Source organism: Chrysemys picta, chromosome 9, assembly GCF_011386835.1.
Source record: "Chrysemys picta bellii isolate R12L10 chromosome 9, ASM1138683v2, whole genome shotgun sequence".
Classification (NCBI taxonomy): Eukaryota; Metazoa; Chordata; order Testudines; family Emydidae; genus Chrysemys; species Chrysemys picta.
The window spans coordinates 77,871,636-77,897,576 of NC_088799.1; the positions used below are offsets into that span (position 1 = coordinate 77,871,636).

The window sequence follows — 25,941 nt, forward strand, 5'->3', positions numbered from 1 at the left end:
GGTGGGGGGTAATAGGAGCCTATATAAGAAAAAGACCCCAAAATCGGGACTGTCCCTATAAAATCGGGACATCTGGTCACCCTATACTGTACACAGGAGGGCTGTTACCCTTCCTTCTATAGTTATGACAGGGTGTATCAGGACCGAGGGCACCCAGGGGTTGGAATGGGGGGGGGGGGGTTGCTACCTCACTCCTGGCTTGGTTTCTATCATATACAGGGTTTCCAGTTTGGTTCAAGGGCTCGCAGCACCCCCATTATACAAACTGTTCCAGCACCCCTAGGGGCACCAGAGTGTGTCAGCTAGACCACTAGGGATGTGTGTGTGGGGGTCCGGATAGAGCGGGGGACAGCGTCTGTGTCGCGACAGCCCAGGTAGTGGGGGGGTGTCGGGATAGAGCAGGGCGGGGACAGCCGCACCAGCGAGGCGCTCCCGGAACCCATTTCCACACACCGCGAGGGGGGTGTGGTGTCGCGCGCACCCAACCCCAGCACGGCAGCATCAGCTGAGTCTCATCCGGGGATTTCCGCTCCGTCTCCTCCCCTCGCGGTGGCGCGCACGTTCCCTCCACCCCACTGCTCGGGCGCCGTCGCGGGAGCGCCAGGCCCCGCCCACCCTGCGCGAGACGCAGCTCGGGGCGGGGAAGGCGGAAGTCGGCTCCCGACAACACCCGAGAGCCGGGTAGCGCTGAGTTCTGATCCAGAGCGTCCGCCTTCGCCGGCCGGGTCGGGCCTGAGGAGCCGCCGCCATGTCCAGCATGGAGAGTATCCTTTGGGCTGAAGGGCAGCGCGCCCCGGCAGGGCGAGACGTGGCGGGGAGGGTCCCCCGAGTGTCTGCAGCCCTGCCCCTGGAGACACCCACCCTCTGAGAGCTGGGAGAGCCCCCTGAGGGGGGGCGGGGCCCATCCCATCGAGAGCTGGGAGAGCCCCCTGAGGGGGGGGGGAAGGACCACCCCCCCTAGAGCTGGGAGAATCCCCTCGGGGGGGGGAAGGACCCCCCAGAGCTGGGAGAATCCCCTGGGGGGGGGGGTAGGAACCACCTCCCCCGTGAGCTGGGAAAAAGAACAGGAGTACTTGTGGCACGTTAGAGACTAACAAATTTATTAGAGCATAAGCTTTCCTGGACTACAGCCCACTTCTTCGGATGCATACAGAGTGGAATATCTGGGAGTATCCCCTGGGGGGGGAGGGCTCCCTCCCCGAGAGCTGGGAGAACCCCTTCGGGGGTAAGGGCTGCCCACTCCTCCCTGGCACTGTTATTGAATGTAAGGATCTATTGAGTGACAGACACACCAAACCCCTTCCTCACCAGACAGGGGATGGGCTGGCACTGAGAACTGCCATTGGCTAGACTGTCAACTTCTCCCACCCCGAAGAGGGACTGGCTGCATTGCAGGGAGCGGCCTGAACCGTGTGACTATTTCTGGGTTCCTAGAACCCAGTGTTTTATTTCAGCATGAAAGCAAAATATTCATTCAAGCCTTGACATGGGCTCAGACTATCTCCTTTTACCACACAAGGCCTGCTGGAGGCATGTGAAACAGGGTGGATGTCATAGCAAGTGCTTAGAGTGCAGTGTTTCGTTTTGATCTTTGATTATGTGGGAAACTGGAAGAACCTTGAAATGATCCATTAGTAGAAACTGGTAATTTCCTTCATTGTAAGACATGATGAAGGCAATGGTTTAATTATAAACTGCTCATTTTCTATTAGTGCCACACCAGAAATTGTATTGTTCTAGTCTTGGATACCAATTCGGGCTGTCAAGTGATTACAAAAATTAATTGTGATTAAATATGCGATTAAAAAATTAATCTCACTGTTTAAACAATAATAGAATACCATTTATTTAAATATTTTTTGATGTTTTCTACATTTTCAAATATATTTCAGTTATAACACAGAATACAAAGTACAGTGCTCATTTTATATTATTTTTATTACCCAATATTTGCACTGTAAAAAAAAAGAAATAGTATTTTTCAGTTCACCTAATACTGTACTGTAGTGCAGTCTCTTTATCATGAAAGTTGAACTTACAAATGTAGAATTATGTATAAAAATAACTATTCAAAAATAAAACAATGTAAAACTTTAGAGCCTACAGGTCTACTCAGTCCTATTTCTTGTTCAGCCAATCACTCAGACAAACAAGTTTGTTTACATTTGCAGAAGATAATGCTGCCCACCTCTTGTTCACAATGTCACCTGAAAGTGAGAACAGGTGGTCTCATGGCACGGTTATAGCTGGCATCGCAAGATATTTACCTGCCAGATGCACTAAAGATTCATATGTCCCTTCATGCTTCAGCCACCTCCAGAGGACGTATGCATGCTGATGACTGGTTCTGCTCAATAACAATTCAAAGCAGTGCCGACCGACAGATGTTCATGTTCATCATCTGGGTCAGATGCCACCAGCAGAAGGTTGACTTTATTTTTTGTGATTCGGGTTCTGTAGTTTCCTCATTGGAGTGTTGCTCTTTTAAGACTTCTGAAAGCGTGCTCCCCACCTCATCCCTTTCAGATTTTGGAAGGCACTTCAGATTCTTAAACCTTGGGTCGAGTGCTGTAGCTATCTTTAGAAACCTCACATTGGTATCTTCTTTGTGTTTTGTCAAATCTGCAGTGAAAGTGTTCTTAAAATGAACATCATGTGCTGAGTCATCATCCGAGATTGCTATAACATGAAATATATGGCAGAATGTGGGTAAAATAGTGCCGGAGACATACAGTTCTCTCGCAAGGAGTTCAATCACAAATTTAATTAATGCATTTTTTTTAACAAGCGTCATCAGCGTGGAAGCATGTCCTCTGGAATGGTGGCCAGAACATGTAGGGGCATATGAATGTTTAGCGCAGGGGTTCTCAAATTGGGGGCCGTGACCCCTCAGGGGGTTCTGGGGTTATTACGGGGGGGGGAGGTCGTGAGCTGTCAGCCTCCACCCTAAACCCCGCTTTGCCTCCAGCATTTATAATGGTGTTAAATATATAAAAAAGTGTTTTTAATTTATAAGGGGGGTCGCACTCAGAGTCTTGCTATGTGAAAGGGGTCACCAGTACAAAAGTTTGAGAACTACTGGTTTAGCATATCTGGCATGTAAATACCTTGCAGTGCTGGCTACAAAAATCCCATGCAAATGCCTGTTCTCATTTTCTGGTGCCATTATAAACAAGAAGTGAGCAGCATTATCTCCCATAAATGTAAACAAACTTGTTTGTCTTAGAGATTGGCTGAAGGAGAAGTAGGACTGAGTGGACTTGTAGGCTCTGAAATTTTGCATTGTTTTGTTTTTGAGAGTAGTTATGTAACAAAAAAGAGAAATCTACATTTGTAAGTTGCACTTTCATGATAAAGAGATTGCACTACAGTACTTATATGAGGTGAATTGAAAAACTTTTTTGATTATCATTTTTACAGTGCAAATATTTGTAATAAAAATAATATAAAGGGAGCAGTGTACACTTTGTATTCTGTGGTGTAATTGAAATCAATGTATCTGAAAATGTAGAAGAACATCCAAAAATATTTAATACATTTCAACTGGTATTCTATTGTTTATGATTAAAACTACAATTAATTTTTTTAATCACAATTAATTTTTTGAGTGAATCGTGTGAGTTAACTGTGATTAATTGACAGCCCTAATACAGATTATAGGTGGAAATAAGTGAATAATTCCATTTTTGCAAGGAAAATAAACTTGCTAGATGGGAGAAGGAAGGACTTCTTTTGCCAAAGGAATGTGAAATTCCTTGGAATTTTTCCTGTATTCATGAATGACACAGGTGTCTTTGCCAAAATTTAGCGTCCCAGATGGGGGTAACATCAAGTTACTGCTACAGGGCTAATAGAAAACTTTTTTTTCTAGCAGTATATGTTCTCCCCTCCCCTCCCCACCCTACAGCAGTGGGATGTGAAGAGAGTGAAAGTTATTTTATTTACAAGAATATATTTTATCTTCATGTTTTATAATGTGTTTGTAGTGAGAGATTTCTTATATCTAAAGTCTCTCTTCCATTCGATCTTGCCACTCTTCAGACTCCCTTTCCATTTCAAGTCTGACTTGTTTTATGTAATGGGTCTGATCAATATCCACTTGGATCTTAGTATCTTAGTGGAGGGACAGGGAGAGCAGCAAAGGTGGCTTTACATCACGCTTTCATTCCCCCAATCCTGGTTGGGCTGGGGAATGCCAGTTCAGTCCCTGGTGCAAACTTGCACCTGACTGCCAGCAGCACCAAAGGGCTGTTCTATCAGCCAGGAATAGCTGAAATGCCATAGCACTCTGGTCTTGCCCCTGTGCCAGAGTCTGTGACGGGGTGACATTGAGCCAGTTACTCTAGCTTTATGTCAATTGGGGTTTTCCCCACACAATAGGAATTGTTAGCTGGATGGATCATCTGGCTTTGAGGCCGTAGCAGGAGCCAGGAATTTTTTTCTGGTAATGATAAGAAATCATACTTAACGTCCTTTATAAACAAAAATAGAATAAACTTTTCCCTGGTATATAAAATGAACTTACCTTTAATGCTTTTTTTCTATATGTTTGGCTCAGCAGTATCCTCGTCAGTAGTTCTAAGGATGGCAATAAGGTGAAATGTTTGAACAGGTTTCTAAATAAATTATGGTGAATATAAGAAGAAGTTTGGTTTCATCTGAGTTATCCTATATTGAGACAGGTACATTTAAAGGTTGGAGCAAGTGTGCCATGGCATGAAAGATCTGTGAGGCAACAGATGATGTATTGTGCTATCTAACGTAGAAACATTGTGAGTAATTGAGGAAGTTTAAAAATAAAATCCTGGTGTGTGTCACAATGACTCAAAGCCATTGATTTAAGGAAGTGATGTAATACTTTACATGGTCATTCTGATCATTGACCTGAGCTGGATTGCAGTTGGCAACCTGTAGCTGAAATACTTCATAGCCTATTATCAGTCCCTAGGCCAAAGCAGTCTAACTTACGTTACATTGGCCTGATTAAATCTCCCTTCTCTTTTTGTTCCCACTATTTTCTTTCTCTTGTGGTGTTTGTTTTCCAGCCTGGTCAGGACCTAAAATGCTAATGTAAAAACAAACAGAATGCTTTTTTTGGTGGAGAAATTTTTCAGGCCTTTTTTACACATTAGAAACAAACAAAAAAGTACAGCTATCTTTTTCCTTTGCAGCTCACCTTTAATTGGATTTATGATTTAATCAATATTCCCAGAATGTTCAGACTTTAAATGTGCGATGGTACAGTGACACTATATGGCCTTGCACACCAAACTTATATACCTCTCTGTTACAAAAATGAGGCATCATGATGAAGTCGGTTTTTAAATGTTTTCTTCATATTCACCTTCAAGCCAGGGTCAGCTATGCAACTTTGATGCACAAGCCAGAGACTAGAGTGTGTGATTTTTTTTAAGGGAAAAAATCCTGCAGTTCTGCAGAAGATTATCATTGCATTAATGTTTAGTTCAGTTAACATTTCTTATTAACAAAGAAAAGATTGTTCACTCGTGGTCAGTGTGCCAACTGATGAGTGGATGTTAGGGTGAAGAATTATATAGAAATAATACACACATTATTTCAGCAAAATAATTCTTTGCCTCCTAAAAGGAAAATATTCATCCTTCCAGGGACTTATATAAACATTTATTTATGACAGAGAACAATTCGTTATTTACATGTGATGAATTTTTGATATTTGGTTAGTAGGGTACTTAAGGGCAATGCTATTCCATTAAACAGCACGTGTGACAAAATGATCCATTGTCATCTAGTAAGAGTAAAGAATTTATAACTGAAGGATGTTGTAAAGCCTCACCTTGTCATGGCCAGGTGTTATAGCACACACATGGTGGGTAAGATTTCTCATTTTTCTCCCTATCTGATAGGGAGATGGGTGAGCTGAAAAAGAATGTCACCGTAGCTTTGTTTTTCATCTCAAATTTGCCATAATTTTAAGCTGAACTCTTTTGATTTTTCTGTGTGGGTTTGTGGCACCATAGCATTCCTTGGAGCAGGAGGTAGCATCTTAGTAGGGTTTTAAAGTTAAAACTATATAGATGCTGTGTGAGTGCTAGGGGTAGAATCTTCAGAAGTGCTTAGCATTGCGATGACTCTGCTCCCTTTGAAGTCCATGATAGAACTATCATTCTCTCCAGATTCCCAGGACTTCAAAATCACTCTACCTGTATGTGCACATGTTCTAAAGACCAGCATTTTTTATTCCTTTTAACTACTTGAATTGGGTCTTTCATCAAAGTAAGCTAATTTTGGTTGTGAACTTGTTTTTAAAAAAAAGTGTCCAAACTATGGTTTTAAGCTACGATGACAAAAGAACATGGGCTATGTAAAATTAAAAAGAACAAAAAAACGCATCTTTGTTTGCTCAATTTCAGTTTCATGCAAATTAAAGTGGCTGACCTATTTCTTTCTGCAAATTTTAATATTGATAGAGTATGCATGTAGTGGGCTACTAAATCCAATGGAAAGCGACATGTTCATATTTTAAGTATTGCTAGTATTTTGTAGATCCTTAATATGCATTGCAGAACACCTGTTTAACTTGAAGTTTGCTGCCAAAGAGCTCAGCAGGAATGCAAAAAAATGTGATAAAGAAGAAAAGGTTGAAAAGACTAAAATTAAGAAGGTAAGTAATTAAACTAGGTTGTGTGTATATACTTAATTTTTCTATTTTGTGCTAGTCAGGTCCTTAACTTGTATTTTGTAATGGTTTTCCTGGTGTGCATTGTAATAAAACAGGAAGTGTATGTAGATTGGCAACATATGTCCTATTGGCTGTAACATATTTGTTACACACAGACTGTGGCCTGGTCTACACTACACAGTTAGGTCGACATAAGGCAGCTTATGTCAACCTAATTATGTCAGTGTCTACACTACAGCTTTACTGCTACCAATGTAAAGGCTTGTCTACACTACCGTCCAGGGTCGATCAAAAATACACAACTTCAGCTACGTGAATAGCGTAGCTAAAGTCGATGTACTTAGATCTACTTACCGTAGTGTTTTCACTGCTGTAAGTAGACAGCTGATGCTGCCGTCGACTCTGCTTGTGCTCTTCGTTCTGGTGGAGTACCGGAGTCAACGGGAGAGCGCTCAGCGGTCGATTTATTGCATCTATGTGAGACGCGATAAATCGACCCCTGCTGGATCGATCACTGCCCGCTGATAGTGTAGACGTGCCCTACTACACTGACATAATAACTCCACCTCCACAAGAGGCTTATGTAGGGTGACCAGACAGCAAGTGTGAAAAATCGGGACAGGGGGTCGGGGGTAATAGGAGCCTTTATAAGAAAAAGACCCAAAAATCGGGACTGTCCTATAAAATCGGGACATCTGGTCACCCTAGGCTTATGTCAGTTTAGTTAGTGACACGGTGTCTGTAAACACTGCATTCCTTACATTGGCTGTTGGCTGTAAGTAATTACTGTGGTGGCTGTAAGTCAATCTAACCTACATTAATTTAAGATTGTACTGTAGTATTTTTTTTATATTTTTAAAATATTGTACATATTAGTTAACACTGAAATGGAATGTTTCATAACTTTTTCTTCAGAATATGTATGCTGTGTTCTTGTAGTGCAGTTAATTTAGAGAAACACTGTCAAGGAAAAAAATATCTTAATGTTTATCATATACTATTAAATGTGACCTGTGAAGAAGATTTTTAAAATAGGGTTCATGTCCTTTTTGCTGCTTAAAGCTAGCCTGAAGTTTTTCTACTTGTTTTAACCTTTTCAATAAAAGGAATATCAACTCCTGGAGATCTTTTTGAGCATCTTATGTGGACTGAGAGGTCCCACAGTCCCTATTTGAAGTGCTAGGAGTGTTGACTTTTCAATAAAACCTTTCTTCTCCCAAGTGCATGTTAAACATTGGCGTTAAATAGGTCTTTAGGAAAGCTATAAATGGCTAAAAACTCAAAGCTTAGTTGCTCTGCTTTTAGTCTCTGGTCTTGTATCATAATTCCATTAATTTTGCAGTCCATAAAATTCAAGTGAGACAAGCTGAATTTCAAATGAAAGAAATAAGTGCAGGAAAACCTTTCAGGACTTCTTATATTGTAAAGAAGCAAAAAAGGACACAAACCCATTTTTTTCCCCATTTCTAACTCCTCTTTAAAATGTAGTCTAGAATGACGAACTACATTAATTCATTATTTTTTGAAGTTGAGATTTATTTTTTTCTTGTTTTCAGTCCAGTGACAATACAAAGAAACTGTATTGTGACATGTTAAAGATAAATTTCACTTAATCATCTGAAAGTGTATTTTGTACTAAAATTGTGTGCGTTTGTGTATCGGATTTTCTCAGTACTGTACTAAATACTAGTCTTGCAAACTCACTTGGGATCTGAAACTTAAACTGAGTTCTTTTCTGGTGTAGCTAGCTTAAGGTGTTCTATCATTGCACATCATCGTAGAGCATCTTCCATGTAAAATCAATAGAGAAGTCCCAAATGGACTTCTTGGAGTCTTTGGCACTTCTTCCAATTTGAGATAAAAACTTTGTTTTGGGTGGAGGTTTTTAATTTTCATTTTAAAGTATTTACTTTGTTTAGGTTGATTTTTCTGAGAGGTTTAAATTTTTTTTTAGTTAGGTGGGGTTTTTTTAGGTAGAAAGGGGTGTCAGTGTTGACTGTGAACATGGTGGAAAGGCCTTTTCAAAGAGGAAGGTATTTTAGTGTTTCCTAAAGTCTCTGACTCATTAGTACTAGATCTCGCTTACTAAATTCTGCCTCTTCAAGTGCAGATTATATGGATATAACTGAGGGCAGAATTTGATCTTTCAGTTTGAATTTAAATTGTCAGTTCTGTTGATCTATGAGAATCATAAGGAATAGAGTCCAGCTTCCTATTTCATTGCTGCTGGACTGGCTTTTTTGTTGTTGTTATTGGGAGACTTTTTTCATCTCCAAGCAGAGACTTTCATTTCCCTGTTGGACACAGGTAACATGGATTATGGGAGCCAGTAACTTGACTTCCAGCTCTGCCTTTGCATTTCTCTGCAGCAGAGAGAACTAAAAGAAGAGTGTTAAGGTTAACCTGTAATGTTGGGTTATAATGACAGGATTAGTGTGTTTGCATTGCTTTGAATATCTAAAGCACTTCATATACAGTGGGTTCTGCTTTTTAGCAACTTATTGTTATCCAAGAGTGGCCATTAAGCGAAAGGCATGTTTGTGGGGCTGCAGCTAGGGAAGGAAGCATTGGGGCAAGCAACCTTTGCCTGCAGCTTCACAAGCCTGCCTGTAGCTTGTGCTCAACATTCCCAGAGCTTCCTTCTGTGGCTGCAGCCCTGAAAACCTGGCTTTGGGGCTACAGCCCGGGGAAGGAAGCTCTGGGATGTGCCGAGAGCAGGGTGCAATCAGAGCATGCAGGGGGAGGTACCATGCCACTCTAGGGGACCTCAGCACCCCCCTTCCCATGAAAAGCCCAGCATCTGCTGCTACCCTGCCTGCAGCATCCCCTCTCAGCCCACAATGACAGGAGATCCCATTGCATGTGGATGTGGGTGCTGCAGCCCCTTACCTTCAGTGTGGGCTTCCCTTGCCCCATAAACCTGCCTGCAGCCATGGTCTTTCTTCCAAAAAAATAAAGTTGTTAGCAAATGGCCTGTCTGTTGCCAGTATCCAAATCCTGTTAACCTTAAAATCAATGGGATGGGGTTGGTTCCTGGCAAAATGTTGCTGTTAAACAAAAATTGTTAATATATGGATTGCTGTTAAGCGGCATCCACTATATACACAATGAGGGAGGGATACTTTTTGTTCTGATTTCATAAACAGAAAGCTACTGTAATGAGGTATACGTATTCATCTTAAGTTATTTGTTTTAGTAGTACTAGAAGTATGAATTTTGATGAAAAACTGGGTGCTTAATGTGTTTTGAAGGTTAGATATTTGTGAGCATATAAATCCAGAATGATACTCCATAATACATCTGTAGATTTACTGATATTGAGGCTCACGGAAGTAGCTTAAAGTTTCAGGCATACTTCCTTGTGCATAGAAGATGCCATCTAGTTCACATCCAAGTCCATTACAATCTTTTCATTGACTTCAATGGGAGTTGAACTGGACCTAGAGTTCACTTGTTTTGCAAGTATAAGTTTTTTGAAGGGCTTACCGCTGCTGGGTAATTACTGTTAAGAAGGGTTAGCAATAGTTTGCTTTTATTTAAACAGGCAATCCAGAAGGGTAATACTGAAGTTGCAAGAATACATGCAGAAAATGCAATCCGACAGAAGAATCAAGCAATCAATTTCTTGCGCATGAGTGCCAGGGTAGATGCAGTAGCCGCAAGAGTTCAAACTGCAGTAACAATGGGCAAGGTAAGCATGTTTTCATACTTCCATATATAAACTCTACAGAAAGATAAGGCCCCTGATTCTCTTTTAAACTGTCTTAATTCTATCCCTAAAACAGTGAATTAGTAAGCTTACTGGGATGGCTTGGCAGTCGTCAATTGTGGCCCACAGTAAACTAAGTTGTGTGTGAAGCATTGGCTTGTGAGAGTTATGAATTAATTAGTTGGGTTAATGCCACCATCTTTCATATGTTGTTGATGCCATTGTTGCATGTTTCTCCTAGTACTTACAGGAAACAAATGTATCTTGTTAGCTAACCAGTGCGTCTTAATTTAAATCAATGTCTTGTGTCACAATTTTTTAAAGATAACTGTCCCTTCCATTTTACAAGTAGATGCACTTAATAAATTGATTTCTTGTGGCTTTCCAAAAAGGCGCATAGGAAGTATTTCTGTTTTGATCTACTATAGCAGGGTTGGGCAAACTATGGGCCGGATCCGGCCCGTCAGGGCTTTGGATCCAGCCCACGGGATTGCCACCCCTGTGGCGCTATGGGCCCCGCTCTGCTCCGGGAAGCAGCCGGCACCATGTCCCTGCAGCCCCTGGGGGAGGAAGGAGGCAGAGGGCTCCGTGTGCTGCCCTTGCCTGAAGGCACCGCTGCCCCCCCACTGTCCCCCATCGCAGCTCCCATTGGCCGGGAACAGGGAACGACGGCCAATGGGAGCTTTGGGGGATGTACCCACAGGTGAGGGCAGCGCGCGGAGCCCTCTGCCTCCCCTCTCCCCCAGGGGCCGGAGGGACATGGAGCTGGCCACTTCCTGGAGTGGAACGGGGCCAGGGCAGGCAGGGAGCCTTAGCCCCGCTGCGTGCCGCTGCCAGCCCGGAGCCACCCCTCCTGCACCCCGCTCCCCAACTCCTTGCCCTGAGCACCCTGCCGCATCTCACACCCCTCCTGCACCCCAACCACTTGCCCTGAGCACCCTCCTACACCCTAACCCCTTGCCTTGAGCCCCTTCATGCACGTCGCACCCCCTCCCACACCCCGCATTTCCTATCGAACCCCTGCTTTGAGCCCCCTGCTGCACCCCAACCACCTTACCTTGAGCCCCCGCCACACTCTGCACCCCTCCTGCACCCCAGCCCTTTGCCCTGAGCCCTTCCTGCACACTGCACCCCCTTCCGCACCCCAACCCACTGCCCCAGCCCTACATCCATGGCCCTGCATGCAATTTCCCCACCCAGGTATGGCCCTCGAGCCAAAAAGTTTGCCCACCCCTGCTACGGAGTATGCAAAATAGATATGTAACAATAGTTTAGAATATTTTAGACACTAGAACACTTACCCTTTATGGTCCCAGCTCAAAATGACCTGTCTAGTGACTGCATTTTTAAAATAGACTGTCAAGGATATTTCTGCAGTGCTGTTACTTTAGTTTACGATCTTATTAGATAGCATTTGGCTGGGAGATCCAAGGAAATTGTAGGTACTGTAGGAAATTAATTAAATGGATTTCTTACCTCTCCATACTGAATCCGTGTCCTACAATGATACTACAAAATCTTTAAGATGAGAAATAAAATGGAGATCCTGAGCATCTATGGTCAGTAAAGATGCTATGGTATGAAGTAGTGATGTTATTCCTGGTTTATACTGTTGGAAATAAGTGGCTTAGAAATACCTAAGGTAAACATACCATGTAACCTAAATTCCCTGTGCAGTTTCAGTCATATGCTGTTTTTGTTTTTTTCTTACTGTTCTGCGATGTTCCTTTTCACTGTTAAATACTCCAGATGTGGCTACACTTCAATGGCAGATGAAATAATTCTTGTATATTTGAAGTATGTAACAGTTATCTTTTGGAAGAAAAGGAACAAGAGATTATTATTGCAGATCAAAGGCCTGAAAAGCTTTTTAAAAATTAGTTTTTTAAAGATTCCTGGGCTTGTTTGTGGTGGTCTTGTTTTTATTGCATCCTGTTGTAATAGTTTAGATAAACTATATGGGTTCAAAGATTTAAAGGTGTTAACATGACTTTAACTGTCCAACATTAAACAATGTTAAACAGAGTTTGGTGTATAGAGACCTCAGCCTGCTTAATACCATGGGAGACCCACCATTACATTTAAAAAAAAAAAAAAAAAAAAAACTATTTAAAAGATACAGAAAAGTAGGAAAATCAGTTGAAGCATTTGAAATGTAAAGTATTAAGTAAGGTTTTTATTTTAACGTGCCTTGTTTCCTTTCCCTGTGCCTGGAGAGAGTTTTTGAAAGGAAAACCCCCCTTTGTTGGATAGTCTTTTAGATTATATTTAAAGATGGAAATAACTCTCCTTTTTAGGGAAAAGAGAATTTAGGCTGTGTCTACACTGCCACATTAGCGCTAAAACTTTTGTCATTCAGGGGTGTGAAAAAACATAGCTCCCGGCAATAAAGCTGTATAACATAGCTCCCAGCGATAAAGCTACCACCACTCGTTCGGGGTAAGGTTTTTTTCATCACCGTAAGAGCTCTCCCCTGGTGATAGTGTGTCTATACTGTCCACCTCATGGCGCCGCAGCGGCAGCGCTGTAACATGGGTAGTGTAGACATACCCGTAGTTGAGAGGATCCTGGAGCTGTTGCTGCTGTTAGTCTGATCCTGCTTCCTTTAAGACACAACAAGACAAACACACAGGGAAAACAAAACATTAAAGATAGAAACTGCAGCTTCTGTCTCTGGTGTTGACTTTTGCTTGCATCCTCATTGCTGGAAAAACATGCACGGCCAAAGGTCTTTTCAAGACCTGGCAAACTTGTACCGGCAGTAGGCTGTTTAGGGCATCACGTTTAGCTGATTCTTTCTGATCACAGACTTACAGCAGTGAAATGTGCAGTCTTGGCCTGCTAAACCAGAATCTTATTAGTCAGAAGGAAAAAGGAGGCTAGGAAAGAGAAGAAATAAGGTAGAGAAGGAAAAGGAGACAGGAGTGAGGAGGTAAGGGATGACAGTCTCACATCCCGGGTGGCATTTGGAAATTAGCTGGAGACAGTGGAGGTGTCAGTGTCATCTGGGTCCCTCTCCTTCTACATCCCTCATGTTCCCAGGTCTCTCTTTGAGGACACCAAAAGGAATCAGTGGATGGAATAGCCTTTGGCACGCGACCCGCCAGGGTAAACCCCCTGGCGGGCCGCACCGGTTTGTTTAACTGGCGCATCCGCAGGTTCGGCCGATCGCAGCTCCCACTGGCCTCAGTTCGCCGTTCCAGGCCAATGGGGGCAGCAGGAAGCGGGCACAGGCCAAGGGATGTGCAAAAGGTTGCCAAAGGTTGCTGATCCCTGGCCTATCTTATTATTTTTGTTGACCAATTAGACCTAATTTCCAACACAACAACGCTGGTCCTTTGGTTTCATGTTTACCAAGTATGAATTTAACACAGATCTTGAGTTATATTAGTAGGCCTTTTTGTTGAGACTAATTCAGTCTGTTGGTCTCCCTTTTACATCTTTTACCCTCAAAATTCATTTGTTATAGGCTGTTGTGACATGTTCTGAATTTTTATCCACTTTCTCACAGTTACTCACAACTGGGGTAGGCTTACTAGGCCTCAGTTATCACTACAATCATAACTCAAAAAATGCTATATAGATTTCAGTTCTTTCTGTTATTTCTGAAATGTCTTTATTTCTAGAGATTCAGCTCAGAGCATGTTTTTTTTACAGCTAAACTGTAAACTTCTGAAAAGCAGGGTTTAAAGTAAAAAGCTGATAGACCTGAAAACAGCTGTGTGACACAACTATTACAGAATTCTAAAAGTTCTTTGGATGAGAACAGACAAGTTTACTTCGAAACAGAAGGGGTTAACCAAACTAAAGATTGTTTATTATGTGATTTTGTAATAGGTTTATATCTTTTTTACTTTATCTTTTTTAGGTAACAAAGTCAATGGCAGGAGTAGTTAAATCTATGGATGCTACATTGAAGAGCATGAACCTGGAAAAGGTAGACCTACATTTAATTATTTGGAATTCAGGGATATAAATTCAGTTTTATACTTTTGCTATGACAGTATTTGTTTATCTGCAGATATCTGCCTTAATGGACAAATTTGAGCACCAGTTTGAAACACTAGATGTTCAGACGGCACAGATGGAAGACACAATGAGTAATACTACTACGTTAACAACACCACAAGTAAGAATAACTGATATTGCAGCAAATAAAATACCATGTTACTCAAGTGTACACAAATATTGTCATTTTCTCTTCTATACCTTCTGTCTTTTGAAAGCTATAACAGGAATTGGGGCATTCTCAGTTTAACATGAGAAATATTTACATGCTACCTTGTGACCAAAAGAATAGTTTGAGCTGCTAAATGCTCTGATACAAAAATGTACATATTGTGTATACTGTCTTAAGCTCCCCTCTTACAACTAATGTGTTTGAGTGGTGGTATAGCATAAAACTTTCTGCCTTTCCGTTGAAATTTATGAAACTTTTGACTAACTTTTAATAAACATTTTTAGTCAAAAAACATACCAACATCAGCTATATCACAATTAAAAAAACATAGTTCCAAAAGAGTGTAAACATTTTTGTTTTAAGGATTATATAAAGAAGTCTGCTGAGGGGGAAGATGCTTCCTGTGTCCTGATAAAGGACACACAATAGTGATAACTATAGTAACATTTCTGTAGTTGTGATATTCAAGTAGATGTGATTTGTACAGACAGGATTAGACTTAATCATATTTGGAAATATTACAGATCAGTAATTGAATTTGGAGAACTGATTTGCATGGCAGCCATAGTATGAGATGTGCTCCTTGTATTCTGAATTCCTGTAGCTCCCTCTGGTGGTGAAGACTGTAAATGTTCAAAATCCACAGAAGCTCCTTTCTAAATCAGTTTTATTAAGACAGTAGAATTTTTGCTTTTTACAAATCATACGGTTAATCTTGTATTAAATACAATAACAGAAACTGATTCAGTTTTGATTTCCTGTTCTAGAACCAAGTGGATACGCTTCTACAGGAAATGGCAGATGAAGCAGGGTGAGTATAATATAAAAATTATTGAAGAATAGTAAGCAACAGAGGGTCCTGTGGCACCTTTAAGACTAACAGAAGTATTGGAGCATAAGCTTTTGTGGGTGAATGCCCACTTCATAAGACGCAAGTGGGCATTCACCCACGAAAGCTTATGCTCCAATACTTCTGTTAGTCTTAAAGGTGCCACAGGACCCTCTGTTGTTTTTTACAGATTCAGACTACCACGGCTAGCCCTCTGATACTTGAACAGTAGTAGTAATTGTGTACCTTAAGGGAAGTGGCATCTGGCTCTTATACTTGATTTTAATTAAATTAACATTAGATTTCCCTCACTTTAAATGTGCTAGTCTTGTGGAGTTAAATAATCCAGTGGTTGTCTATATGCTGAGCTTCCACCTCCGGATATCATGGCTCAAATCTTCATGAGTGAAAATGCATAAAAGTTATAAACCACCACATAGTTTTGGCCTGATTATTTATGCTAAAGTCTAAAACTAGAACAGCTCATTTCTGTCATAAAAGCACTTTACAGAAATGGACCATGCTGAGATAATTAAACCTATTTAGGGTGCACTTCATGTATGTATGAATAGGTTTAACTATCTCAGCATGATCCATTTCTTTATAGTGATCTTACAATAGAAATGAGTGAGGGCAAGGCTACATAAAATTTTAAAGTACAGATGTTTAATAGTATTGTGCTCTCAGCCTTTAAAAAGGCAGTGAGGGACATCTGGCTTAATACTAAAAAATGATTGAGCCCAGGGTAGTGCAATCAGACGATCAGTGAACTCTGCTTATCTATCTAATCTAAATGTGTTTAATTTGAGTTGAGAAAATTGCCAGTGATAGCAGGGCCTGGACTTGATGACCCAGGAGGTCCCTTCCAGTCCTTTGCCCTATGTTCCCATTACACCCCTTTCATGTCGTCTTTGTAAGACGGGAGCTGGTGTTACTGCTTTGTTGCCATAAATGCACTGCCCCATGGGCACGAAAACAATGTCCCTGCTGCTGGACTGGGCTTTGCTGGGGATAAGGGAGGGATGGAGAATTAGTGCACCATACTATTACTGCTGCTGGGTTGCCTTTATTTGACAGACTTTGTATTAAAACTGTGATGTAGAATTTGATACCTTATCACCAGTTTGAGCCCTGCTTAACCCATTGGTACTATCCAAAAGCATCCCCAGTAAACAGAAATGTTACTAATTATCCCAGCAACTATTACTGTTAGACAAACTCTTTGCTTGGTGATCACCCCACTTTCCTGATCAAGCTTGGCTAATTAATTGGAGTACAAAGTATCAGGGTGTGCTTGAGACACTGATGGCCGCACGCTATATAGAACACCATTTTTCAACTATTGTACACCCTGTTATGATCTGTCGCTATATTTATTTTTGTGATATATATTTGTCTTCTGTTTTTAATTGTAGCCTTGATCTGAACATGGAACTACCCCAGGGGCAAACAGGTTCTGTTGGCACAAGTGTTGCTTCAGCAGAGCAGGTAAATATTGCTTTGTAGTTTTTCTAATAGATCATTTATCACATTTATGTAGAAGGGTTACTGTTGTATGTGATATTTCAAATGGAAATTTATTTGCAAACTTCTAGGGCCATATAATAAATTAGTTTTATTTTTATCAAAATAAATGCAGTGTGTAAGTAAAACAAGGTTTGCTTGCAGGCATAACGGGTGTGTGTTTGTGTTTTAATGAGTCTACCAGTTGTGCACATACTTTAACTTTTCCTCTGTTCACTAACTGGACCATCCAATGTATATACTGGGTCAGGTCCTCTTCTCTTGCTAAGGTCCCCTACGCTTCTGAAGCAGTGCAAAGGGGCCTTAAACTAGTTCTGAATGAGCAGCTCAGATTTCCTCTGGCCCTGGGCAGATCCTCAGCAAAGGTAAAACTGGCATAGCTGTTAACACCCCCTGCTCTGGCAGAGGAAGATGTGAGGGGCTTAGCTTTTAGAGTAATGTGCTTCAGTGATCTTGCATTGGTGAATGATCCTTTAGGGAATCATTTTGGCCAAAGTATGCTAGAGGACCGTTCCAGCTTGCACTAAGGTCTGATTTGGCCATTGGCTGGTTCTGCGAATAGCAGAGGTATAGAGGTGGTATAGAGCCACCATTCTACTTCAGTTTCTCATCCGTGCTGAGTTTGAGCTTGGTTCATTTGAGGATGCACCCGAATGACTCAGTTACAGTGGAGTCAATTAACACTTGTCTCCTAGAAATGCAAATTCTTATCTGGCTCTTGCTTGTGTCTTATTTACTGTTGTGTTTGTGGTGTGACCTTGGATAGTACAAGTCTTTTCATTTATCTTTTTTTTAAACTAATACATAGTAATGAATATAACTTTTTATTCTGACATTCTGCAGGATGAGCTGTCACAGAGACTGGCCCGCCTACGTGATCAAGTTTAACTTAAGTAATCAAAACTGCAGATCTCTGTATATGCTTCCAAAGCATTCACTCTGTATACATATTATGCTGTATGCAGTATGTCCTGGATGTCTAAATGTTTGTACTATATGATACTTCACTTTTGGCTTGCTGTCCTTTCTAAATACATTAAGAAATTCAAAGGTATCACAGCCCTTAATGTTTTTCTAGGTCTGTACAGTACATTTTGAAGTTGGGGATATATTTTTACAATTATCTTTTCACAGAACCAAGCTAAAATTCTAAGTCAACTAATAATGTTGGCTCATTCTAGTTGAAGGAAAAGCTGAACACTATTAACATGATATATAATATTTTAAATTATAAAGTGGGTTTTTTAAATTATGAAAAACATGTACAGTTGGGGAACTGATGCATGCAATTCAGATGATGGTTGCAATTAACTTGCTTACACAGCAAAATTCATGGAATACACAGATGGACGTGTTGTCTTTGTTAATAAGCATATTAAAACACATAGTTGGACTTGAATCTGTTTTTATGGTCTTTTAAAACTACATTACTTGCAGAACAACTTAATGGACCAGTTAAAAATTAGCTACCAAAAGCTGTTTTCACCGAACTGGGAACTTGTATAGTACCATCACTTCAGTACAGAAGGAATAAAAATTATTTTTCAACATTTTTGTCTAGATTGTTTGACACATGTATATTAGTCAAGCAAAGTGACTCCATATTATGTTGAGTTAAGGCAACCATGTTAAAATATCTTTGAACTGTCATCCTTATATTCTGTAAGAATATAGACTGAGTTTTGCAGATGTAACACCAACACACTTTGTAACGTTTTTGCTATGATAGGTGGTAGCCTATTTTAGACTTTACTGTCTACTTAAAAAGTAAAGCAATTCAAATATATTCTGCTTACTATGAACTTCAATTTAATGTTGTCAGAAGTATCAAACTCTTCATACAGTCCTAATTCACAGAAATAATTATAAAAATTTCTAGTTAGAACTACCTGTGATGTTATGAAAAACAATGATTTATGCCAAAAAAATTACTCTTCGGATTTTTTTAAAAAACCTCTGTACTTAGGCTCCTAATTACTTTGTAGCTTCTTTTGTTGTAGTGACGCCTGTTCATTACAGTAAGCTATAGTGAAGTTTATTAGATTTTTAGAAGTAGTCTTTAACTGACAGATGTGCAGGGTGTCACATAGCTGCGGTCTTCTAGTGTTGCAAAAATCTTTACATAATTCAAACAGGATTTCTCTGTAAATATATAAATATATAAACCCATACTGAAAACCCAATCCATTCATGAAATTGTTTAAATAACAAAGGCAATCCAAGTACAATTAGAGGCTTTCACAAGATGATACGTAACTGAGCATTTGGCGTTCATACAAAATATTCTTCACTGAGAATAAGGTTATATTTCAGCAAAGAATAGTTAAACCTGTGTGCAATAAGGTAAACTGCGTTTGGTCAAAGCAACAATCTTGGATCCATAGGTTTCTTGGGATGTACTTGCCATAACACCGAAAGTTTATTGACTTTGAGATAGTCCACCAAGTGTTATTTTCATCTTATTAAAATAGTCCTCTTAGTCATCTGTATAAAGTATAGTTTATAGTCCTAGGTTATTGAGGTAGAGATCAAAGCAGGGAAAAATCATTCCGGGAATATGGATTTATCTTTATTTTCCATGAATAAATTATTTTGACTGTCTAATGGTTATTATTTTGATGTGTGTCACTTGCTGGAATGTTAATGCATTGTATATATTTATCAAACTGTGAATGCTTCCAATTTGATTAATTAAAATAGGAAACAGATGGTTTTTAATCTGATAGCCTTTAACTTTATTTGCTACTTTTTCAGTAATGAAATAATTTTTCTTTTTAAAAATATCTCAGATTGGAAAATGAGGAGTGACCTTTAACTTTTTTATTTTTATGCACTCCTACTAAACATGTAAACATCTTCCCCCCAACAAAGTTGTAGGAACTAAAGATCTGGTTTGTGTGAGCAGGAGGTGGATAATGCACTATAGGGACTCCTCTCTCTCAGGTCTATAATGACCAAACATCATTATTTGATGGCTGTTTTTCCCTTAATGTAAAATGACTTGGTGAGCTCAGTGCAGCTTTTGGTTGAACTATCCATGTGTTCACAAAAAAATTACCACCATGGTCATTAATTGGCAATCTCAAAAAGGCCACTAACTGATTATGCTGGACTATTATCATTCTTAAAACTGACCCCTCCAGAAAAAATTTCCTGGCATGCTAGCCACTGCACTGCAGCTACACATGTTCTAACTGTTCTGTCTCTAAACTGAGGGATTAGGTCTTTAAATCTGGCACCTTTCATCAGCATGAAATTAACTTCAGGGGTTAGAAACTATTGTTTTTTCAAGTGTTTTTTGCAGTTGGCACATTTACCAATTTATCAAACAAGATCAGTTTATTGTGCAGTAATGTGAAGGCTGAGTGTCAATAGCGGTCTGGCTGCTCTTTTTTGAACTACACCAGGACTAATCATTTTATTAAACACAATGTCCTGAAAATTTGTGTTTTGAAAGATATTGTCAAGTCTTTCACATAACAGTTTACAGTACATATGAAAATGTTCTACTAGACTTGCACTGTTCTCTCATTGTCTTCCTCATTCAAAGAAAGCGGCTTTGAAAATTAAAATAGCCTTGAAAGTATGTTGGGGATAACTGTATATCCGGGAGGAATTAAAACAGTCCATAAGTCCCAAACAAGATATTGACAGCTGAACACAAGGTACATTATATCTAAGTTCTTACACTGTGCCCATCATGTCTGTGGATAAGCAGAATAACAGTGCAGGAAAGACGAATCACAATGGGCTAAATAGCGTTTTCAGTTTCTTCAGAATGACATTTTAAATCCGTTATATTTATCAGCTGCTCAGCTGTTGGTTTGGATTCCTGGAATCAGTCAGTTCTTCACCCTATTTGGCCTGCATTAAACCCCACTATTAAATCTCTTTAGTCTGTTGCTGCTGATAAACTTTTCCTGGCTGCCTGGCTTTTCTTAAGTTAGCCAGGAAGCAAGTAACACATTCTCTGATTTTGCTATTTGAGCATGTTGCATTTTACCTTGTGAAGTGAATGTGTTTAGCTTTCTGTAGCTTTTCAAAAATGGATGAAGAAATGATTGTAACTACAGGTAGCAGCCAATCAAATAAATATATAGTTATTTATTTTGCTAGGATGAAAACAGATAACACACAGTGGTTCTCAAACTTTTTTACTGGTGACCCCTTTCCCATAGCCTTTGAGTGCGACCCCTCCTTATAAATTAAAAACATTTTTAATATATTTAACACCATTATAAATGCTGGAGGCAAAGCGAGGCTTGGAGTGGAGGCTGACAGCTCCATGTAAGAAGCTTGTGAGCCCCTGAGAGATCCTGAGCCCCAGTTTGAGAATCCCTGTGCTAGACGAACATGTTTATGGCTCTCAAGCCCTCCAAAGAGCTGTGCTAACCAACCTTTCCAAAATGCTTAGCAGTGTCTTCCCAATGTCATTTTTTTCAAAGCAATTCATAACAGGGAAGTAGATCTGAAGGATGATTCAGATCACCATGTAGCATTGGTGCTGCTGAATTATGGTCCAGTTGTCTGCAGTGTGCATGCTTTGCTGATCTGAGCAGCAAGTGTGTATTTTCAACACCTAGAATGAAATCCTGGCCCCACTGACCTTAATGTCAAAACTTCATTCACGTCATTGGGGTCAGGATTTCAGCCCAGCCTTATATTTAGCATCTTCTGTGTATAGATGTTCTGCCCTATGTTGGGAAAATGGCATTCTTCCTTATCTCCTAGTAAGCACAATATGTATATGACAAGGGATTTGGATCCAGATATATTTAGCAGTAGTATGTTTAGCGCTAGCAGATTTTCTATTTCTAATGAGTCCTTGGAAGTGCTTAAAACTGAATGTTAATGAATTTAAGTTAAAAGCAAGATTTTTTTTTTCATATAATAGAATTAGGCATATTTATTGAGGTTTTTGTAGAGGCTTAGTATATTTTGGTGGGGTTTTGCATGGGAGATTCAAACATCCAATAAAAGGACTTTCATTTCTGTTGCAAGAAAAAATTTATAGTGGGGACAAACTTAGGCTGATCTTCATAGTTGGAATAAATTCATCATCTCGTCATCAAGTGTTCCAGGAGAGCGTGCCTGATTGTAACCAGAGATAAGTGCCACCCTGCAGTCCAGACTCAGACACCAAACCTTTTAGAGGGGCAGGGTTCAGGACACACCCCTCATTAGCATCTCCCATTGGTTAATTTAGGTGGTTCCCCACTTAGCATGCTGGCTTTTGTGGATTGCAGTCATAGGCACCTGTCTCTCCCCATTCATTGTAAATGGAGCCTATGTGCCTAACCCAGCTTTTATGGATCCCATTGTTGCCCCAGTGATTTTTCTGGGGCCTAAAAGTTAGGTGGTGGTGTGCTGGGCATTGTATGTCCCTTTGTGTATCTGGGCTAGTTCCTTCTCTGTCCTCCATCTTTAGAGTTCCAGGGCTAGTTGTATGGGGCTGTGGAAATTCTTGGTTTAAAACATATTGTCTGTAGCAAATAATGCTTCAGCATTTGTGCTTACGTTTGTGAGCAGGCACACCTAAAGAGAAATGTAGTTTGGAAAACCATCCCCGCAACAAAGAAAAAGGCCTTCCAATTTATGCTTTCCCCCTCCCCCAGCATCTGACGCATCAGTATTTTTGTCTGATCATATTTATAAACTTCCAATGTACCCCCAAGCTGCAATGGGGTAAAATTATGTTAGGCATGGATATTGTGTTGGGTTAGACATAGGTATTGTATGTGTAGTGATCAGGACAGCCAGAAGATAGGTGGAAAATTGTATCTGAAATTTTACAAAAGAGAGAGACTGATGAAATAGCTAGAGCTTAAAGGGAAATCATGATTGTACCTCTGCCATGTTTCATTTTGGTGCTGACATTTTAAAAAAAGAAAATAGTAGTTTGCAATAACTGGGAGTAGAAAATAGTATTTAACACCAGTAGCACAACAAACATGCCCCAAGGCTTACAATTTTATTCACTATAGCTTGTCTCAGCATACGGATCTAGACAAATTTCATCGTGTCATGAATATCCTTAAGTATTTGTTCCTCCTATCAGAAAAGAATTTGGAAATCAAGTTCTTCTGGATCTCAGCGTAAGAACTTAGGGAGTTAAGTAGGTGTCGTCCCAAAAGGCGTGGGGCTAACATTTGAGGGATTACTTATGAATGATTAAACATAAAAAATGAAAACTAATATCATTGACTTTAAACATTTCTCATAATAAATGATAATGCTTTGATAAGGTGATTAATACTTTGTCCATCATTCTGGACTGGATTATGCTTTTAATGTTTCCATTGTTTTTAGAACCTCCTCATAAGACAGAAGGGGAGATAATTTGCTATTGATTTTTGTCCTCCGTATGAAAGCCATTGGTGGGTGTGTCTGTCTGTCTGTCTCTAAGCAATTTGGCTTTTATTTTAACTTTTCTTTCCTTTGTTGCTTAAGCACCAGTAGAGGGAGCCTAAGGTTTTGATTTTTGCATGGGTCCTACACAAATGGTTATCTTAAAGTAAAGACAAATGGTTCAGAGTGCATTGTCCACCAGTTTCTTACCAGTTAAAGCTACTGTACATCAACTTTGGGCCATAACTTCTTGATAGTATCAGAGTTAAACAGGCAGTTACACGTTTTACTATACGTCCTTCAATTAACACCAAAATATTATACAAAATGCAAACTGCAAATATGTTGCATAATGTTTTAAGAATTTGTTTAAAATGTTTTTTTCCAAGATTACATTTTTGTTTTTTTCCTTGCTGTTTCCTTGCTTACTAGGGAGTTAAGTTGTGCCTTGGAGGTCTCTATATTTCTGGTAGGAAGGGGCCGATGGAATTTTTGAAGTGTAATCTTTGATTAAATGATATGCAGATCAGAGCTGGTTAGAAATATATTTTGGCTGCCCTCTAGTTTATCCTTTTAACCTGTGACAATACACTTAAGACAATGTTTATTATGTAAGGAAATAGGCATGCATGTTTGCTGAGTCAATGGTATATCCTGCCAGCATGATTATATTCTTGCTTGAAAGTGTCATCTATGTTAAAATAGATTTTTCATTTTAAAACTAGTTGGAGGCAGAATATGCCCATTTGCTGCTGGTTCAAGTGCTCTCCAAGTCTATACATGTATTTGTTCTTTAGTGTTTGCATTTATCACACACAAAGGTTTAGTTTCAGCTCCATGGAGTGAGTTGTGCAATATTTTTTTATTTTTGGTCAACTGATATATTTTCTCAGTAAGACCACAAGAAGGGTCAGTGGCCTTACTTGTATCGGAAGCAGCTCTGCATTACCATTCAAATAAAGGAAAAGACCTATCTGGGCAATCTGCAACTAATTTCAATTGTCAATTGGACCCTTTTAACTTGGAGGGAGATGCAATAACTGAGTTTAACAGGCTTTAGTTTGACCTTTACTCTTCTTTATTAAGCAAGTCATGCTGAATCAGCAATGACATACAGTTTAAAGCTAGAAAGCCAATGGGACTTAGGCTCTTAAAAGCGCCAGAGCGACTTAAACTCTACCCATGTTCTACAAAAGTGCTTTCTCTTATGGCTGTGGACCATTCTTTTCAGGTATGTAACCACATTTTGTCTTGCATATGGTCAGAGTCCATTTTCAGCCTTTTCCTTACATCAAAATAATTATTTCTGAGTATGATAATATTTCACTACTATAGACTTTTAATCAAAACAAGTGGGTTTCTGTTAGGAAGATCCAGATCTATATTAGGATGAAACAATCATTTTGCAAAACCCTGAAACATAAAAATGACACAGAAGGGATATGATAGGACCATGCTTTTCCGCTTGATATAATTATCTTAGGCCTGGTCCACACTAAGCCCCCAGTTCGAACTAAGGTACGCAACTTCAGCTATGTGAATAACGTAGCTGAAGTCGAAGTATCTTATTTCAAACTTAAAGGTACTTACCGCGGGTCCACACGCGGCAGGCAGGCTCCCCCGTCGACTTCGCCTACTCCTCTCGCAGAGCAGGATTACGGCAAGCACTTCCGGGATCGATTTATTGCGTCTAGACAAGACGCGATAAATCTATCCCAGAAGATCGATTGCTTGCCGCCAAACCAGCCAGTAAGTATAGATGTACCCTTACTAATTAATGGAATTTTATGAGCAAACGTTTTGAGGTTATTTTCGAACAGAGCAGCAGTGGGATAGGAAATATTAAGAAAGCACTCAAAAGAACTTTGAATGTTTTCTTAAATTTTTTTTTAATTATTTTCAAAATTTTAGATGGGGATTTATATTTTCTATGTAGGTATTCACTTAGCCCCTGTCAGTGTAGTGATGGAATATTTCATCAGTTGCTGCAAAACAGGTTACTGCTGTAATGATAATTACGTTTCATTACTAAAATCAGTTATTTTCGGGAAAGTTTCAGTTATCTGTATAAAGTCCTAACATTTTATTTGAAACTCATAGGAAAAGCAGACATTTCCATCACGAGTGTTGTAAATTAGTTCCAGTCTACAGGAGAATGCTGTAACTAATTGATATGACCTGGAAGTTGACGAAGTCCATAAAGGCAAAGTCAACCTTTCCTCCAATAACTTGACAAATATAATCTCTTTTAAAGTCCCATGTAGACTGCATACCCTGCTCACTTTTTTTGTAATAGGCATTGTTTCAGCACTTAAGTGATGATTTTCCAGACTTCTATTGATTTGTACAGCAGGTGCCTTAATTTATTAATGCCAGAAGAAAGGAGGAGGATATTCAATAACCAAAAGTCTGATCTTTGGCAGAAACTACATATCAAAGTAATTGATTATCCGGTTACACTGCCATAATTGTCTGAACACCATATAATTATTAGATCTACTCAATACAAAATGACATTTAGAAATATCCTAAAAAGAAAAATCACATAGGTCTGCAAAGATAAAAGGGCTACGTTTATATATTAAAGAAGAAGAATCTATTGTGAGCTTAAAAACAAGAATATTCTCACTAAAATCTCAAGAGTGTACTGTTACAACCAAGACCAGTACTGATTTAAGACTGGCTTCATT

General features: G+C 39.8%; 1 protein-coding gene across 1 annotated transcript; it reads left to right on the forward strand.

Moving 5' to 3' along the window:
- Nucleotides 1–533: 533 nt before the first annotated feature.
- Nucleotides 534–19,621, forward strand: CHMP1B (charged multivesicular body protein 1B). The gene is made up of 8 exons (XM_005284558.4): nucleotides 534–764; nucleotides 6,546–6,643; nucleotides 10,206–10,352; nucleotides 14,239–14,307; nucleotides 14,392–14,499; nucleotides 15,318–15,361; nucleotides 16,795–16,867; nucleotides 17,747–19,621. Exons 1-8 carry the CDS (start codon nucleotides 749–751, stop codon nucleotides 17,789–17,791), a joined length of 600 nt encoding a protein of 199 aa, XP_005284615.1. The 5' UTR covers nucleotides 534–748; the 3' UTR covers nucleotides 17,792–19,621.
- Nucleotides 19,622–25,941: the final 6,320 nt, after the last annotated feature.

Coding starts and splice junctions, on each gene's coding strand:
- CHMP1B (XM_005284558.4), top strand. Junction 14,308..14,391: donor AGAGCATGAACCTGGAAAAG/GTAGACCTACAT, acceptor GTTTATCTGCAG/ATATCTGCCTTAATGGACAA. Junction 15,362..16,794: donor GAAATGGCAGATGAAGCAGG/GTGAGTATAATA, acceptor TTTTAATTGTAG/CCTTGATCTGAACATGGAAC.